A 17,725-nucleotide genomic window follows, 5' to 3' on the forward strand; every position below is an offset into this window, starting at 1 on the left:
CGTCAGAAATAACAGAATCTCACTTCCACACCCACCCTACTCGCCATATTTGACTCCTGCAGACTTCGTCCTCTTCCCAAAGATGAAGATCCAGCTCAAAGGTCACCGTTTTGACACCATTATGGAGATCCAGAGCAAATCGCAGAAGGTGCTTGACATGCTTTGAAAAGAAGACTTCCAGTACACATTCCAGAAGTGGTAGAAACGCTGGAAGCGCTGTATTGCTTTGCAAGGGGACTATTTTGAAGGTGATAGTGTGTAAACGTAGATAAATAAAGTAATTTCTCGTAAACTGAGCTAGTCTCAAAACATTTTGATGCCACCTCGTACATATCTCCAATTTTCTTAATTTCACTCCTCATCTGCTTTTCTCTTGCCTCATCTTCACCAACTCGGCTTTCAAATCTTGCATCCTTTTTTTTCCTATCCTTATTTCTTACACATTTCTTTTTTCCCAGTATATAAACATTTGTGCTTTTAAAAAAAAATAGTTAAAATACTTAATCTGTGATAGGGACAGCAAAAATTTGTCTTTGCTCTGTGAAGATGCTAGTAGACTACTGCTACTAATATGATAGATATTGTATTAATAAGGATTAATGTGGACTTTTTGTGATGAGTGTTTGGACTCAGTGGAGATGCTAGTACTCTACTACTAATAATATACGAATCTTTAATGTCTCTTCATCATCCTCTTATCCATGACTGCAGTTTCTTATTCCTTTATGGGGGTTCTGTTAGTTGTCTCTGAAAGTCAACAATATTATGCAGGACTTTGCCATTTCTTTTTTCAAACCTATAGCCATTTCTGTTTCCCAAATCAGCTGTCATTTTTTAGAAGCTGAGTAAGTTATTATTCATTTTTATTATTATTATTTATATATGTATATATAAATAAAATATAACCCCCACTCACAAAATGTTGTTAATGTTGAGTACATTGGTACTGTGGGTGGGCTAATAGGATCGTTTCTATTTTTATTACTTTTTTTTTTTTTTTAGTTTATAGATTATTTTATATTTTTTAAATTTATTTTTATAATGACTGGAAGGAAGATATTTATTAAATATCTTCCTGAAGATACTGTCAGCCATAAAGACAGTGAAACATTTGGCGTAACATTCAGTGAATAAAAGGTCTGAAGCCTGGCTAATCATTCATAACTGATATTAAACTATATGTAGTTAATTATTTTAAAAATTAAATATTTTTTGTTGTTTATATACTAGAAGTGTATTGTAATATGAAATTTTGGTTTGAATTGATTCTCATTAGACATCATTTATATGAAATATGAAGAGCATTTCTTCATATTTCATATAAAAAAAAACTAGTCTTATTACAACCTATTACTGTGTTCTGCTTTAATTTGAAGAAACTGAAATGTAGTCAGTCAGTTTCATTCTAATTTAAATTTCAGGTATATCCAGCACACAATATCAGCTGATCAGATATGCATGCAGATCAACCCAGGCAATAGTCCTATGCCTAGCAATCTTTCTCATGCTACACTTACTATTGAAAGTAGAAATCAAGAGACTAATCAGAAGGAAATTAAGAGGTTTCGATGTGATTACGAAGGCTGTTCTAGGACATACAGTACTGCCGGAAATCTTAAGACTCATCAAAAAACACATACAGGTAATACAATGATAAATCGCTCGAATTAAGTTTTTAAGAATACAATGGCCATCATGTATTTTTACTTCTTTTTTTTTTTTTTTCATTGATTTTTGGAATGGGTTTAGTTTATAATAATTATTAATTTATTGGTCTCTGTACTATATCTAGCAGCAATGTCACATAAAACAATACCCATTATATTATACTGCATAAACAGGGCTCAACATATAGTCTTGGTCACTCACCTGCAGCTATTTGCAAGCAGACTTATACAGTTAGCAAATAGCTGCAGGCTGGACAAAACAGAATCTTTTTTTATTAAAAAAAAAAAAAACTTCATAAACAAAATCTTATTTTAACTTTAAGAAAACACAGAAGAACATGTGTAACATAAAGGGCTGTTCTAATAACAAAAATTAATGTAAGAAATTATGTTTTTCATAAATTCTGTGTTGTGTTTACTGTTCTTCCTGTTTTGTTATTTATTAACTTATCTTTCTTGGAATGGTTATAACATGAAGGAAATGTTTTCCAAACAATGATACAGCACCACTCATCACTTTATGGAACTTTTACTGTCTTATAGTGATCATTAAAAAATGGGAGGATCTTGGCCAAGTACGTTTTGTATTTTTGTGGTGAGTAGGATTTTACATTATTTGTTGATCCCTGAACATAAGTATATATACTGGAAAAAATAGCTAGAAATATAGACAAATATAATGATCAGGAGGCTGCTTAGAAGGATAAAAGAGAATAGTGTGACAGGAAGGGTAGTCAACGTGTTGCCTAGATGACTGTGGTGAGATGAGGCGGAGAGCAAGGATTATGAATGATATGCTGGCTGAAATGTGTGAGGAGATGGGAGTACAGTTTGTTAATGTGTGGAATGAGTTTGAAGGAAGAAGTGAACTGTATGGGAGCGATGGACTGCATTTGAGTGGTTATGGTGTGAGTTGCTTGGAGAGACTGCTGCTGGAAGGTAGAGAAGTGAATAGGGAGAATGAATCAGATCGAGAGGGGAGTGATGTGGAAGAGCAGGGGAGTAAGACAGGAGAGAGATTGAAGAGTTGTTTATGAATGAGGAAGTGAGTGGTATGAGTATAGAAAATGAGAGAATGGGTGTGCAAGAGGAGCAGGGAAATGGGGAGGCTCAGGGTGGACAGGAATACACAGTGTGAGAAAGGTGGATGCTCCGAGAGGAGGTGAGAGCATGTGTAGACAGGAAAGAAATGAGATGACCTGGGATCAAGAGGAAACAGTTGGAATTGAAAAGGATTTTAAAATGAATAAGCAGAAAGGGAAATGGCCCCAGTCGAGCATGGAGAGATCACATTGAGTGAGTGGTATCAGTTGAACTAGCTGTAGATCCAGAAATGAGCTCTTGTGTTTGTATACAAATGCTACAAGTATAAGAAACAAGGCAGATGAAATGGTTGCATTAATTGCTTCTGTTCACCCAAAGATTGTCGGAATAAGTGAGACATGGTTGGAAGAGGACGACATCCTGACAGGAATAGAGATGGAAGGGTATGATGTGTTTCGTGAGGATAGAAGGGGTAAAAAGGGAGGGGAAGTGCTATTGATGATAGAGAAAGAGTTATGTCCATACAAAGTAGAGATGTGAGAGGGAAATAATGCCAGTGGTTTTGAGGCAGTATGGTGTGAGATAGAGGTGAATGGAATCAAATACTTGGTAGAATGTTGTTATAGACCAGGTAATGTGGATGGTGGTGATAATGAAATGTATAATCAAATTAGTCAAGCAAATAAGAAAAGGGTGATCATTATGGGCAGTTTTAATTATGGCAATATAGACTGGAATGATGAGATAGCAACTGGGAGTAAAGAAAATGAGTTTCTTGAGTTTTTGAGGGATAACTACCTCAGACAGTATGTAACAGAGGGCACGCGAGGATTGTGGGTCTTGGATTTGGTCATCTCATCAGAGGATGTAATTATAAATGAGGCGTCATATCATCCACCAATTGGTGAGAGTGACCAAGAGTCAATTACCTGGGTGGTTGCCAGCAGTGTGAGGACCTCTGCGAGAAAAGGGTATATGTGGAACTACAAGGGGAGGGTGAATATGAAGAGCTCAGGAGACAGCTTGCGGGTGTAGCATGGAATGAGGAGTTAGCTGGAAAAGAGATCAGTGGAGCTTGGGGGATTTTCAAAAACTATCTAGTAGATGCAATGTCTAAGTGTATTCCAAGGGTGAGAAGGTTAAATAAAGTAGGTGTGAGATGAATTAATAAAGAGATTAAGTATGCGATACAGAGAAAGAGGGCATTGTGGAGGCAGCATAAGAGAAGTGTAAATAACCAATTCCATGAGGTCTACAAAGACCAGGCAAGAAGGGTTGGTGACTTGGTTGGTGAGGATAGCTAAAGAGAGGTATGAACTGCAGTTAGCTAATGAAGCCAAAAAGAATCCTAAGGAGTTCTTTCGATATGTAGCTAGCAAAAGAAAGAATGATTATGGAAGGATGACATTTATAGGAGAAAATGGTATAAAGACAGCTGTTGCAGAATGTGTGGTGGAGATAATTAATGAGCAATTCATAAAGGTCTTTCAATCTTGTGAATGTGTCTTCATGGAGAGATTGAGAGCAGTAGATGATGGGGAGGAGAGACTGACTGTAAGTCAGCAAGAGGTATATGGGGAGTTGAGTAAACTAGATGTTAATAAGGCTGTGGGACTTGATAATATATCACCATGTATTCTGAAGGAATGTGCCAGGGAGTTGACACCTGTCTTGACATATTTTTTTAATATGAGTCTTGCACTCGGTCAAGTCCCTAAGGAGTGGAAAGAGGGCAAGATTGTGCCACTTCATGAAGGAGGTGATTGAACTCAAGCATCAAACTATAGGCCTATCTGTGTGTCAGGTGTTGTGATTAAGTTGTTGGAGAAGCTTGTGAGAACTAGGATCCAGAGTTGGGTTGACAACAATGGTATTATCTCTGATGGACAGCATGGATTTGCTAAAGGGAGTTTATGTTTTAGTAATCTACTTGCATATTACAATAAAGTGACTGCTTCCTTGGACAGAGGAGAAGGATACACAGTAATATACTCAGATTTCGCAAAGGCTTTTGATAGAGTACCTCATGATAAATTGATAGTCAAACTAGAGCAGATGGGGTTGGATATTAGATTAGTGCAGTGGATTGGAAACTGGCTATCTGATGGTATCAACAAGTTGTGTATGGGGGAGCGATATCCAGGAAAAGTAAAGTCACTAGTGGAGTGCCTCGGGGGTCTGTTTTGGGGCCATTACTGTTTAACTTGTATTAACGATACAGGTGAAGATTTGGATGGAGATATTCAGTTGTTTGCAGATGATGCAAAGTTAGGACAAACCATAAAGAGTAGTGAAGATGTTGTGGCCTTAGAAGAAGAATTGAGTGATTGGGCACAGAAATGGAGATGTGAGTCCAATGTTGCAAAATGTAAGGTTTTAAAATTTGGAACACAAAGATGGGATGCAGAATTTATGCTCAGTGAGGATATATTGTTGGAGGTGGAAGAAATAAGAGATCTGGGGGTGATAGTGGATAAGGATCTGAAATTTAGGGGACACATAGCCAAAATTATGAAGACCACACAAAGGCTTCTGGGAATGATGCAGGGGGACACTGACGTGTAAAAGTAGGGAGATTCTTGTTCCGTTGTATAAGGCTATAAGGATATATTGTTGGAGGTGGAAGAAATAAGAGATCTGGGGGGTGATAGTGGATAAGGATCTGAAATTCAAGGGACACATAGCCAAAATTGTGAAGACAACACAAAGGCTTCTGGGAATGATGCGGGGGACGCTAACATGTAGAAGTAGGGAGATTCTTGTTCCGTTATATAAGGCTTTGATTAGGCCACACATGGACTATTGTGCTCAGATTTGGTCACTGGGTTTTCAGAAGGATGAAGAGATATTGGAAAGGGTCCAAAGGCGATTGACTAAGGTAGTTTCTGGAGTATGAGGAAAGATTGAGAAGATGTAATTTGCAGAGTCTGGACTGGAGGAAGAGGGGGGATATGATAGAGACCTACAGGTTATAGGATCAATGTTGGAGAAGTTCTATAGAAAATAGTGGGAGATTGGGGAGAACCAGAGGTCATCCCTGGAAACTGTATAAAGAGGGTGTGAGTAGGGGAGTGAGGGGCAGGGTTTTTTCGTGCAGAATTGTGAATGATTGGAATGCCTTGCCTGAGAGTGTGGTGTCTACAAGGAGTTTGAATGTGTTCAAGGCACGGTATGGTGAGCTGTGTGTGTGTGTGTGTGTGTGATAAAAGGACCTCCGAGATGAGTCTTTGACTCCATGAAGTCTTGGGGTAATAATAACAACCCAGTATGTTTGTAGACACAAAGTTGTTATGCTAATACAATGTTTCCAACTGTTTTGAACTAACCCCTCTCTCCCTTTAAACATTCTCCTTCCTTCATGTTGATCGTGATCACATTCACTTGGCCAGTGGAAGAACTGTATAAAACAACATTGTTTATAACTATAATAAATTATATATTACGAACCATTTGTTCCATTTACATTTAACTCTTTTACTTGAGTAAAGAAATAGTTGTTTGTATCAAAAAAGAAAACAAAAGAAAGGGGGTGAATTTTCTACTCAAACATATGATGCCATTGATAGGTTAGAGGGAAAAAAAACCACAATGTTATTTATTATAAAAATATGTAACAGTTTAATACAGTATGTGGGACTGAAAATGGAGTAGGATAAATTTACTTACCAAAGAAATGAAAGGCATATATACAAGGGTGGTTTGAAAAGTTCTCGGCCTAACAATGAAAAAACGAATTTATAATTTTAAAATTATAAATTTTTATTTTTCAACATAATCTCCCTTAAGACTAATACATTTATTCTAGTGATGCTCCAGCACCATTAACCCGTTCTCTGTAGTGGTTCTCAGTAAGATCTGCAAAATACCCCTCTACAGCTGCAATCACCTCTTGATTCGAAGAAAAACGCTGACCAGCAAGGAAGAGTTTTGGGAAGAGATAGAAGTCAGAGGGAGCCAAATGTGGGGAATAGGGGGGATGTTCCAACAATTCATAGTGCAGATCCCTTAATTTTCCCATTGCCAAAACACCTTTGTGAGCAGGTGCATTGTCCTGATGAAAGATGATTTTTTTCTTCTGCAAACTGGGTCTTTTCTCACGAATTTTTTGTCTAGTCTGGTCGAAAGATCGGGATAATATTTCCCAGTTATTGTTTTACCCTTTTCAAGATAATTAATAAACAAAATGCCCCAAAACACCGATGCCGTGACCTTTCCTGCTGATGGAACCGACTTTGTCTCTTTTGGCACTAAACAACCGGCTTCTATCCACTGTTTTGACTGCTGTTTGGATTCTGGTGTGTAATGGTGAATCCAAGTCTCATCCGTAGTAATAAATCAACACACAAAATCAGTTTTATTCTTGTTAAAATGCTCCAAGCCCTGTTCAAAGATTTTCATTCGAGTGCGTTTTTGATCTGCTGTGAGCAAGCGTCACCCATCTTATGCAAAGCTTTTTCATTTGCAATGTTCACAAAATATATCCTACACATTCTTTTGAAATGCCTATAGTCTCAGCAATTTCATGCACTTTGACTTGTCAGTCATCCAATACCATATCGTGCACTTGATCAGTGATTTCTGGTGTTGTTACACTTTTTGAAATTCCATTAAGCGGATCGTCTTCAAGGCTGGTACGACCGCATTTAAACTCGGTAGCCAATTCTTAATTGTCGGAAACGAAGGAGACGAGTGCTCATAAACTTTTATGAACTTCGAATTAATTTCTTTTGGTGTTAAACCTTCTTTTACAAAGGATTTTTTAACCACACATACTCAATTTATCCATTTCAAGGAATACAAACAACACTTTTGCTTCAGACAGCTGTTTAAAACAAACTACTTAATAGAATGACTTGTAATTTCACATGGATGCTTATGACAGATGTACCAGCTGAGAGAAAAAAAATCTTGCCAATAGTGTTGCTATCTAATGTTGAGGCTGAGAACGTTTTTAAAATTTTATATAACTTTTATATAATTTTAAATAATTTAAAAATTTTTTAAAATTTAAAAAAAATTTATATAACACAGCATTTCCACAGAAATGCTGTGTTATATAAATTACGTTATGCAAGACCAGATCACATAAAAAAGTAGGGTTATGTTCCGAAATTGTTTTTTTTTTTAATTATATAAACAATAATGACATATCCAACAAAAAATATTTTTATTTAATTCAGGTAATTAAGAAAACATATAAACTATGAAACAAAATACATAGCATAAAATTATAAAAATGCAAATTGTACGTAAATTTCATTGCCCATAATGCATAAATTTTTTAGGCAAAATAAAATAAAGTGCATAATTTAATCGTCATCACCGTCTTCAAAACAAACATTTCTTAGATGTTCTTTATTTACGAGTGGCCGGACGTCATCACTTGAAATCTCTTGGACACCATTTGTATAATTCTCATTGCATACTTCGGCTTGGTTCAGTTATCAAGAAGTCAGTAATAAGACCTTACTATACACGACGCTGCAATTTTTTATTTTATTAAGTTCATAATATGGAGCTAAACAAATGTCCAATTGTCTCGTGAATTTTCCAGAGCGCTCCAATGAGGGATCATTATCTGTAAAATAACTTCCTAACTTCCTTGCCAAGTCCAAACCTTCTGGTAATTTCTTTAAACTGAATTCTTTAGTGGATTCATCACAATCAGAATCTTCGGCAGAACTTTCCCTGCCATTTGGTTTGATGTCATCTACTAATTGTACCGTTCCTTCTAATTTAAATCTATTTCCCCATCAATTAATTCACTAATTTCGTTTTCAATGATGTCACAAAAACCCTCTATGTTGCCATTACTATAAAAATTGTAGTAACCCTTTACGCCGTAAACAATTGACAAACATGCGTGTAAAGGGTATTTCCCCTGATATGAATTCGCTACTTATAACTACATGCGTGATACGTGCAGACGTAAATTTAACAAAGATAAAATTTGATTTTTAAGTTGCCGTGAAAAATATATGAAAAGATGAAGGTTGCTACAAATTTTAGACTGTGTTTTTATCGAAACCGCGTTGAACAAGGGTTATCACAATTTGTAAACCGCATTGTGCGAGTACCGTGTTATACGAGGGTTACCTGTATATATATTGAATTCAGGAAGGAAGTAAAAGTTTGTTTCCTTTTCTAATACAGTATTCTTTTGTAATACAATATTATGTTTCCAGCAATAAAAGTTGCACTTATAACATCATAGTGAATTATAATTGATGTTCAGTGTTCTGTTTAATGTCCTTTATGATTGTATATTACAATATTTGTACTAAAATATAAATTATGTAATTTGCAATTTAAATACAATAATAGTAATAGAGATTACGATAAGTTGTTTAAGAATTTTAACATGCTAAACAAGCTGAAAAAATTTTGCGGTGTTTGTGGGAAAATATTTGTTTGTTGTATGCAAATCCTATATCTGTTGTTGTTATGTGAATTGACAAATGAATGTCAACGTTGGATCCGTGTTTTTAACTTTCTTGACCTCAGCCTACAATAAGAAATACATTTTATATTGTGACCCATTGTGTGTGTGTGTGTGTGTGTGTGTGTGTGTGTGTGTGTGTGTGTGTGGGCATGCATGCGTGCACACACACATGTATCTGTATACGAAACCAAAACAAAAGTTCCATGAAATGTTAGTTTTGTTGCAAACTTGAAAAACGTTGCACTTGATAATATTCTTTCCAAATAATGCAATGATAATTTGTTTGTAAACAACATTGGCCTCAGATCTAAATGGAATTTTTAAAATATATTTTATTTGTTGTTTTTTATATTTATGAAGACCGATGCTGTGAGACATTCTGATGAAAGCAAATGTCACAAACTTACTTCCCTTATTTGGCATGGTGTCTATTTGTGTTTTATAATTAGATTGAACATGTGTGCAAAATACAATCAGTGTTTTAAAGTTATCTGTGAAGATCCACTCTGATATTTTCTGTTATGTTTCATTAAAAAAAACAATGCTTGCTTCCACCCACTAAATTGATTTCATGGCCCATTAATTGATCATGACCCGCAGTTCAAAAAAATACTTGGTTAGATAACCCTGAAGTCTTGGTTTAGGGAACAAGCATAAAACTTTTTTTAAACACCTGTAGTTTTTTTTTTTTTTTTTTAATTTGATTTTTATGGCACAAAGACATCAGAGGTCATACTGCACCGGAACACAGATCACAGCAGTACATATGGTAATTGGTTAATGGACAATCATAAACATCCCTTGGTTTAGAGCAGACACACTAATCACTCGGCCAACCAGGCTGGGAACAGCTATAGTCCTTCAGGAAGTCAGGGTGATAGTGTCATGCCAGGTATTGAAATTAATCTGAGGAGTTAACCAGCCTCACATAGCGCTTCCAGGGTTTCTCTTCTTAAAACTCGGATTTTCCATCCTGCATAATAGGCAAGTTGGTCAGAGAGATGGGGGCAGGGGAGGGAGAAGGACATTATAATACAGTCATAATGTCCTTCCTCTTTCCCCATTTAATTTAAAACAGTTAACATCCATCATTCTCTTCTCCTTACATATGCACTTTTTAACACAACAGCAATTTATAAAATGTTAACCCCATCATCTAAAGATACATCTTTGCCCATAATAAGATTTAAAACCCACTGCTTGTTAGTCGGACAGCAAAGATATGATCTGCTCAACCAATCTGATTATTATATAACAATCAGTATAGTATTTTCCATTTATAATTCATCCTTCTGGAGGTGCATTTACACAGAATGTCTTCATGGCAAATGTATATCAGTGGTATGTTTTATATATTTGTTCAATGTATTTCTGATGCCTGTATGTAGAGATTGTAATTCTTAAACTAAACCAATAACCATTGATATTTGCACATTATATCGGTAAATGATTATTGCAATAATTATTTATGGCAATAATTGAATTTGATTATGGTTAGACATCAAAGTTGGCATCATATAAGCTAGCCATGAAGTATTTTCATAGCTTATATATTGTTTTAATATTGATTTAATGCTATTTTGATAATTAGCAATTGTAGTATTCTTGTGTATGACTGTGTGGTTAAGTGTTATTTTTGATATATTTATACCGTGTACAATAGATAAACTGTATTATTCATAGCACCAATGCCAAGAATCGCAATGGTGGCTAAGACATTGTTGTGAGGGGGTTTGATGTGGGAGATTTTGTGTAATGTAGTGTGTGTGTGCATTATGTATTCATTACCAAGAGAAAATAGATTGTGGTATAAGAGTGGAAGTGGAGAGATAGTGTGCCTTAGATATTTTGCGAGCTAGAAACTTGTCAGAAGTGAAAGAATGAAGTAGCCGAAGTTAGTATTGAAAGCCATGAAACCAGAAGTATTTTAGTGAATGAAGGTCCAGGTTTTAATGATGGTCAAGGAAAATATAAATGGGGTGATTGAAAGGAGCAGTAAGATAGTGTCTTCAAAAGTTGCAGTGATGAAAGTTCAGGAGAATGCAGAAGACCTGAATAAAGAAAAAAAAACTCACTTGCAGGACAAAGCACAAGATTGAAAGGCTGCAGAAAGCAAGAGAGCTGAACTGGGAACAGGGAAAAAAAAAAAAAAAAAGCAAGATGCCCAAAGCCAAAAAGAAAATTGTAAGAATAAATGAGAGAAGGAGCAGAAGCTGATAAGTTTTTATGGCAATTCTATGATAAGGGGGGGGGGGGGTATGTCATGAAAGCACTACAAAATCTTGTTTCCCTGGTGCAAAAATTAAATATTAGTAATGCTGTCAGAATGCAGAAAGGGAAGGTGAAAGAATTGAATGTTTTGGTTGGAACCAATGACTTCAGAGGTGAGAAGTACTGTATGAGGGAACATGTGAAAGAGTTATTGGAAGAAGTGAAAAATAAGAACAAGAAGGTGAAATTTGTAAGTCTGTTGCTACATACGATACAGGTGAACTGAGAAGGAGGGTGATGATAGCTAATGAATCAATACACACCTTGTGCAGAAGGAACAATAAAGAGTTTGTGGAACAATGGCCTGTGTTTGATGAATGCAAAGATGTGTACAATTCTGATGAACTGCACTTAAATGGATTCAGAGTTACATGTCTAGAGAAAGCTTTGTTTACTGAGAATGTAGAAATGCAAAGGCAGGAAAACTAAAGAAATTAGGATAGATGAGCATGTGTGATGATAACCATGAAGCAAATGAGTGTGAGAATGACTAACAAGTGCAGAATCTAGTCTCTCAAGCAAAAATATTGAATAGGGTAGTCAATTCAGGAAGTAAAGGTGGTTGGAGTCCTACAGGGATGCTGCAAATTCTATATAATGTCAGAAGTATCAGGAACAAGAGGGAGGTGTTTTGGGCATTTGTTAGTGCAACCTTGCCAGATGTTATAGGCATTAGTGAGACTGCTAACAGTAGATGATGATGTTACAAGGATTTAGTATTTTCAGGACAGATAAGATAGACAGGATGGGGTGGAGTGCTGCTGGTGATAGCAGATAAATTGCAGCCAACAAAAGTAAGAGTCAGTCATGCAGAGCAGTTCTTTTGAGTCAATCTAGTGTGAGATTGAGACCCATGGGATAAAATATAAAATTGGTTGCTGCTACTGGCCAGGAGATTCCAGGGATGATGTGAAAGACATGCATCAACAGATTAGTACAATGAGTGCAAGTCAAATAATTATTTTGGGGTTTTCAACTTCGGAGACATAGATTGGAGGAGGGAAGATCACATGGCCGAAAGGAAATGGAATTTATACACTTACTGGGAGATAATTACTTGAAGCAGAATGTGACAGACTGGACTTGGGGTATAAGAATGTTAGATCTTGTTATACGTTAAAGACCTGTCCATAACTAAGGAGGTTACATTGCTTCCAATTTAGGAAAGTGATCACATAATCTTGACTTAGGAGGTAGTAAAACATGGAAATTTTAGTTATTTAGTTAAAGAGGGGTGTATATATATATGGAACTACAAGACAGGTAGAATCCATAGGAGGCAGCTTGAAGTAGTACCATGTCATAAAGATCAGCAAGGGAAGGATGTTCACAGTGCATGGAGGAATAGTCAAGGGTATCTGGAGGAAGCAGTATCACACTGTATATCTAAGGTCAGGAGGGTAAATCAGGTAGGAGTTAGATGGATGAGTAGTATCATTAAGCATGAACTGCAAAGAAAATATTGTGGAGGTTATATAAAGAGAAAGGTGACCAGCTTACTCATAAACAAGAATCAGGCAAGAAAGGTGATCAACATGATCACCTTTCTTGCCTGATTCTTATTTATGAGTAAGCAATTAGCTGAAGATTATGAGAAGAAATTAGCTGAACAGGTGAAAAGGAAATCCCAAAGAGATTTTTCATAACGTATCAAGTAGGTGGAATGGAATGACTATGGGAGTGCAGATGGTAGAGAGGTAACAGAGACAGGCGAAATTGTTAGCTACTAAGTGATCATTTTGCAAGGGTATATCATCTAAGTGAAGATATTATATTGTGAGAATCACCTGTGTATAGAAAGTTGATGAAATTGTAACATATATCAGATGTTCTTCCTTTTTCTGTAATTGTTTCAACCATTTTTGGTAGTGATTTTGGATTCAGAACAGTTATTATTATAAAAGTCCTCCAGGAGTTGGGGACCAATTGAGAGAGGCCACATATCACTCACACCACATATCATACCTTCTCTGGAATTCACTTACATTATCCACACTCATAGCCTTCTAACACAAACCATTCCACTCATGCACCACTCTTTTAAAAAAAACTTCTAGCTCTCATTCCTTTCTTGAACTGCATTCATTCCCAACTTCTATGGATGCCCTCTTGTCCTCTGCCCATAATCCATAAAATTTAAAAATCCTATTTACTGGTATTCTCTATGATCCTTTCAGAAGTTTGTAGGTCTTTATCATGTCACCCTCTCTTTCTCCAGTTTGCTAGCATCTTCAAATTCTCAATCTCTCCTCATAATCTTTATTCGATAGTCCCAATATTGTCTTTAACATTCCTTTGTACCCTATCCACTATATCTGCATCACCTCAAAAACCAGGAAACCAGATCTGCACATGATCAATATGAGGTTGTATCAAAACCTTGTAATGAGACAAAATGATTTCCATTACATGTCAGTGTTCATTTCAGCATTGCAGTTATCCTCCGAGTTGTATTTATAATCTTTGTTATATGGCTCCTGAACTTTAACTTCCCTTCTATTAAACTCCCTAGCTCGGTCAATTTCTTCTATCTTAATCCTCCTAGTATAATATACCATTGGCTATCTCATTACCCCAATGTGCATAACTTTACCTTTACTCATATTGAACTTACAGTGATTTTCACATGCCCACAATTCCAGCTTTCTCAAATCATACTGCATTCCTGATTATCCTGCTTGTCTTTGCATCATCAGCAAATAGCTATATGTCACCTGTTAAATCCTTACCAATATCATTAATGTAAAGATTGAATAACAGTGGACCAAGGACTGATCCCTGTAAGTGCTAGTCAGTTTAAATCTTGCTGACTTTCATTCCCCATACACCACTTACTGATATGTCAGTCAGCCATTCTCTGGTCTAAATTAGTAGTTTATAATGCTGTCCTCTTGTCTAAACTAGTAGTTTATAATCCAGTGATAGATAGAGTGGTGGAAAGTTGCTGAAACCATTCTACCTATGACTTTGTAATGAATACAACCTTCTCTGTTTTTGGTGGATAAAAATCCAATACCACTAACAAGAAGGCACTAATTATGTAATTAGTAAAATAGATCTGGTATTCAAACAAGTTGAGTAGTTTATTATCCAATCCAATCCCATATCATCCAACTTATGCAACAGCCTTTCATGCTGTATCCTGTCAAAAGCTTTAGCAAAGTCCAAAAGAATCCTGGTTTATCATTCCCATTGTCTCATTCATCTGTAACATTATTATAAAATGTGAGCTTCCATTAGTAAACCCATGAATTTCATTGCAAAGTAGAAATTCTCTCTCAATCAATTTCTATATGCAATCGCTTATCAACTTTTACAAAATCTTCACCTATCAGTATCTCTTATCACCTGCATACCATACTTATTGATGAAAGTTGTTCAGTCATGTTCATTCTTTCCTTGACTTGCAACATGACAATAGAATGCTTTTCTGTTGTCTTTTCATACTCGCACATAGGTTTCTGTACAATATTTGTAACTCTTGTGGCCTATGCCTTATAATTTTCATATCTAACATCATCCTTATGTATATGATATTCCTTCTCATAAATCTTTTTCTTAAGACTCTCGCTTAATAAGATTGCACATTCATTTCACTCCTACCTTTTATTCTTCAAACTCTATGGATGCATTCTGATATTGCATCACTGATGTCTTTTTTAAATATTGCCTATGCACCATCAATATTCTTCCTAATCTAGCAACCGATATTATGGGATAAACCTAGTATTTTCCTGAGTCAGTCATAATTTCCTGCTTTGAAGTTCAGCAAATAACATTTTCTAAATGGAATATCCATAAATGTCTGCTAACTTTCTGAATATCACCTCTTTGTATCCATCTTACTTTCTGTAGGACAATAATTTCCAGCTTATACCAAAGTACAAAATAAATTATTTTAATCTTTTTCATGATTAATCACATGAGCAAATCTGAACTTATAAATCTTATGTACAGTCTTGACCACAAGTATTAGCACACCATATTTTTATCACAGGATAAATTTTATGTAATCTTAAAAAAGATATTTGATTTAGCAATATTTTCAATATTTTGTTATTTCCATTAGCTTTAATAATAGATAAGGTGTGCTTAGGCATATTAGACACAAGTTTATTATAGAAGCTTTAATCTGTTCAAATCATTTCCTTATTTTTGACTATTCTTCTCAATCGTGAATGTGGGAATGATTTGAAACAGATTCAGTCATCTATAATAAACTAGTATGCCTAATACTTTCTTTGATGTATGTTACAAATGCTTTTATTCAATGTAATCTACAAATACTCTGTTGGATTTAGACTAAGAGACTGATGAAGCCGCTATAAAATTTGAATATCATTTTCATTAGACCATTGCTTACTCTGATGAAGTTTAGCACAACTCTTAAAAGTTACTGTAATCATCGATATTTGCTCTAATATCTCCTTGTACAAGAAGAATTTTCTGATTCCTTGTGATAACATACATAATACCCCAAGTAATAATGCTTCCACCATTGGATCCTTTATTCCTTTTTTTCTTCCCTTTTATTGTTGACTGTCATTATAGCAAAACTTGTAGAGATCATAAGAATAACTTGTTATAGTGGATAGTTTGCTATAATTAGAGAGGAATTTTTTTTTTTTAATTTATTGTAGTGAGTAAGCTTATTATGACAGTGTTTGCTATAGTGACAGTCAACTGTATGTGGACTTCAGAGCAGTTTATTGGATGGCCTGCTTTGGATTATTAAATTATTGCTTATTTTTGTATTAAAAGTTAATTTTCTTTTTTTTTTTGCATGCCATTTAATAAGGCAGGAGGAAAAGATTTAAATAGAGGATATTTTTCAGGTGAATATACCTTTATATGCACACAGGAAGGTTGTGGAAAATCATTCCTTACATCTTATAGTCTGAAGATTCACATAAGGGTTCATACTAAAGAAAAACCATTTGAATGTGATGTAAATGGATGTGCAAAAGCCTTTAATACTCTTTATAGGTAAGTCTCTTCATTGATTGAGTAGAAGATATAATTATGTGCTGCAGTGTTTGTTTTCCTTTGTTGCTGATATGATATCATCAGCTACTGATGTGTAAAACTTGTTATTTTTGCTTGATTATGATAATCATCACTGTCAGTTGTTTAAAAAAAATACATTATGATTGGCTATGATTGTTATACTTATTTTCCTTTTCTTGCATAGCGACTTGGTAATCACCTTCACTATGGTAAATTATGAAGACAACTACTGTGTTAGAATAATAACTTCAATTTGGTATTAATCAAGATAATTATCCAATGTTTCAACCTTATATTAAGAGCATCATTTGAGTACACATGTGTATACACCACAAAGAGAGAAGCTATATTACAATCCACACAATATGCCAAAGCATCAATAATTTGGTTACCAGTTATCAAAGCTAGAGTCATGTTATTTATATGGCTGGAGATGAATTAACAAAATTGAAACACAAAAGGCAATTAGTGCTAACCAAAAAAGTAATAAGAGTTGAAATGATCAATATTTTTGCTTAGAATCCTAGAGTATGATATTGCTGGAACTTATGTGGATTGAATGTATGCCATTCATATTCAGGATTTTGAAGCTATCATTATTGTTGAGATTAGAGTGATTGATTATTTACACACTCCTTTAAATTTTTGTTCATATAAAAACTTTGTATGAATACAAATTTTAGATAATTTTAGAATTTATACCAAGTTTTGTTATAAATTCTAACTACCTTTTCATTTATACCAAAACTTGGTAGTATGACTATAGATTTCAACCTTTTGTGGATCAGAGTCACATTAAAAATTGCTTTTATTAAAAAATAAATTGAAAGAAATTGTTGGATCACTCTTCTGGAAAAATTGCCCAAACTGAATCTAGTTATTGATTAATGTTGTGATTTCAAAATATAATAATCTGGTTACCTACAGTTATTACAGTGGTCTCATTAAATTACTTAAATATTATTCTTAATGTAATTCATCATGAGAGAGTTGTATAGTAAGGTAATAAAATATCGAAGCAAAATAAACATTATTTTGTAATGATGGAAATAGCTAAGTTTATTTGCAGATGGAGCTCCCCTTTAAAAGCCAAAGGCAAATTTCCATTTAATATAAAATTTAGATATATTAAAGATTGTTACATGCCTGGTAGTGCAGTTTCAGAAAGTAGGGATGAGAAGATATTTGGAGCTGAACTTGATAAGTTGAAATGTACAGTGTGAGAGAGGTGCTGAGAATGAAGCTCAATTATGTGAAATTTAGATATGTATACATTGAAAATGATCTATATGGA

At 34.9% G+C, this 17,725-nt stretch overlaps 1 protein-coding gene across 1 annotated transcript in view; it reads left to right on the plus strand.

Annotated features, from left to right (window-relative positions):
• The window catches only part of LOC150096259 (uncharacterized), a 185,836-nt gene that overhangs the window by 40,576 nt on the left and 127,535 nt on the right, over nucleotides 1-17,725 (plus strand). Inside the window, exons 2-3 of the mRNA XM_090409014.1 lie at nucleotides 1,422-1,642; nucleotides 16,260-16,410. Coding sequence (XP_090265140.1) covers nucleotides 1,422-1,642; nucleotides 16,260-16,410 — 372 coding nt within the window. The remainder of the gene's footprint in view (nucleotides 1-1,421; nucleotides 1,643-16,259; nucleotides 16,411-17,725) is intronic.

This window comes from Typopeltis vanoorti, chromosome 19 (genome assembly GCF_054136105.1).
Source record: "Typopeltis vanoorti isolate ZY-2024b chromosome 19, IOZ_Tvanoo_1.0, whole genome shotgun sequence".
In the NCBI taxonomy this organism is placed as follows: domain Eukaryota; kingdom Metazoa; phylum Arthropoda; class Arachnida; order Uropygi; family Thelyphonidae; genus Typopeltis; species Typopeltis vanoorti.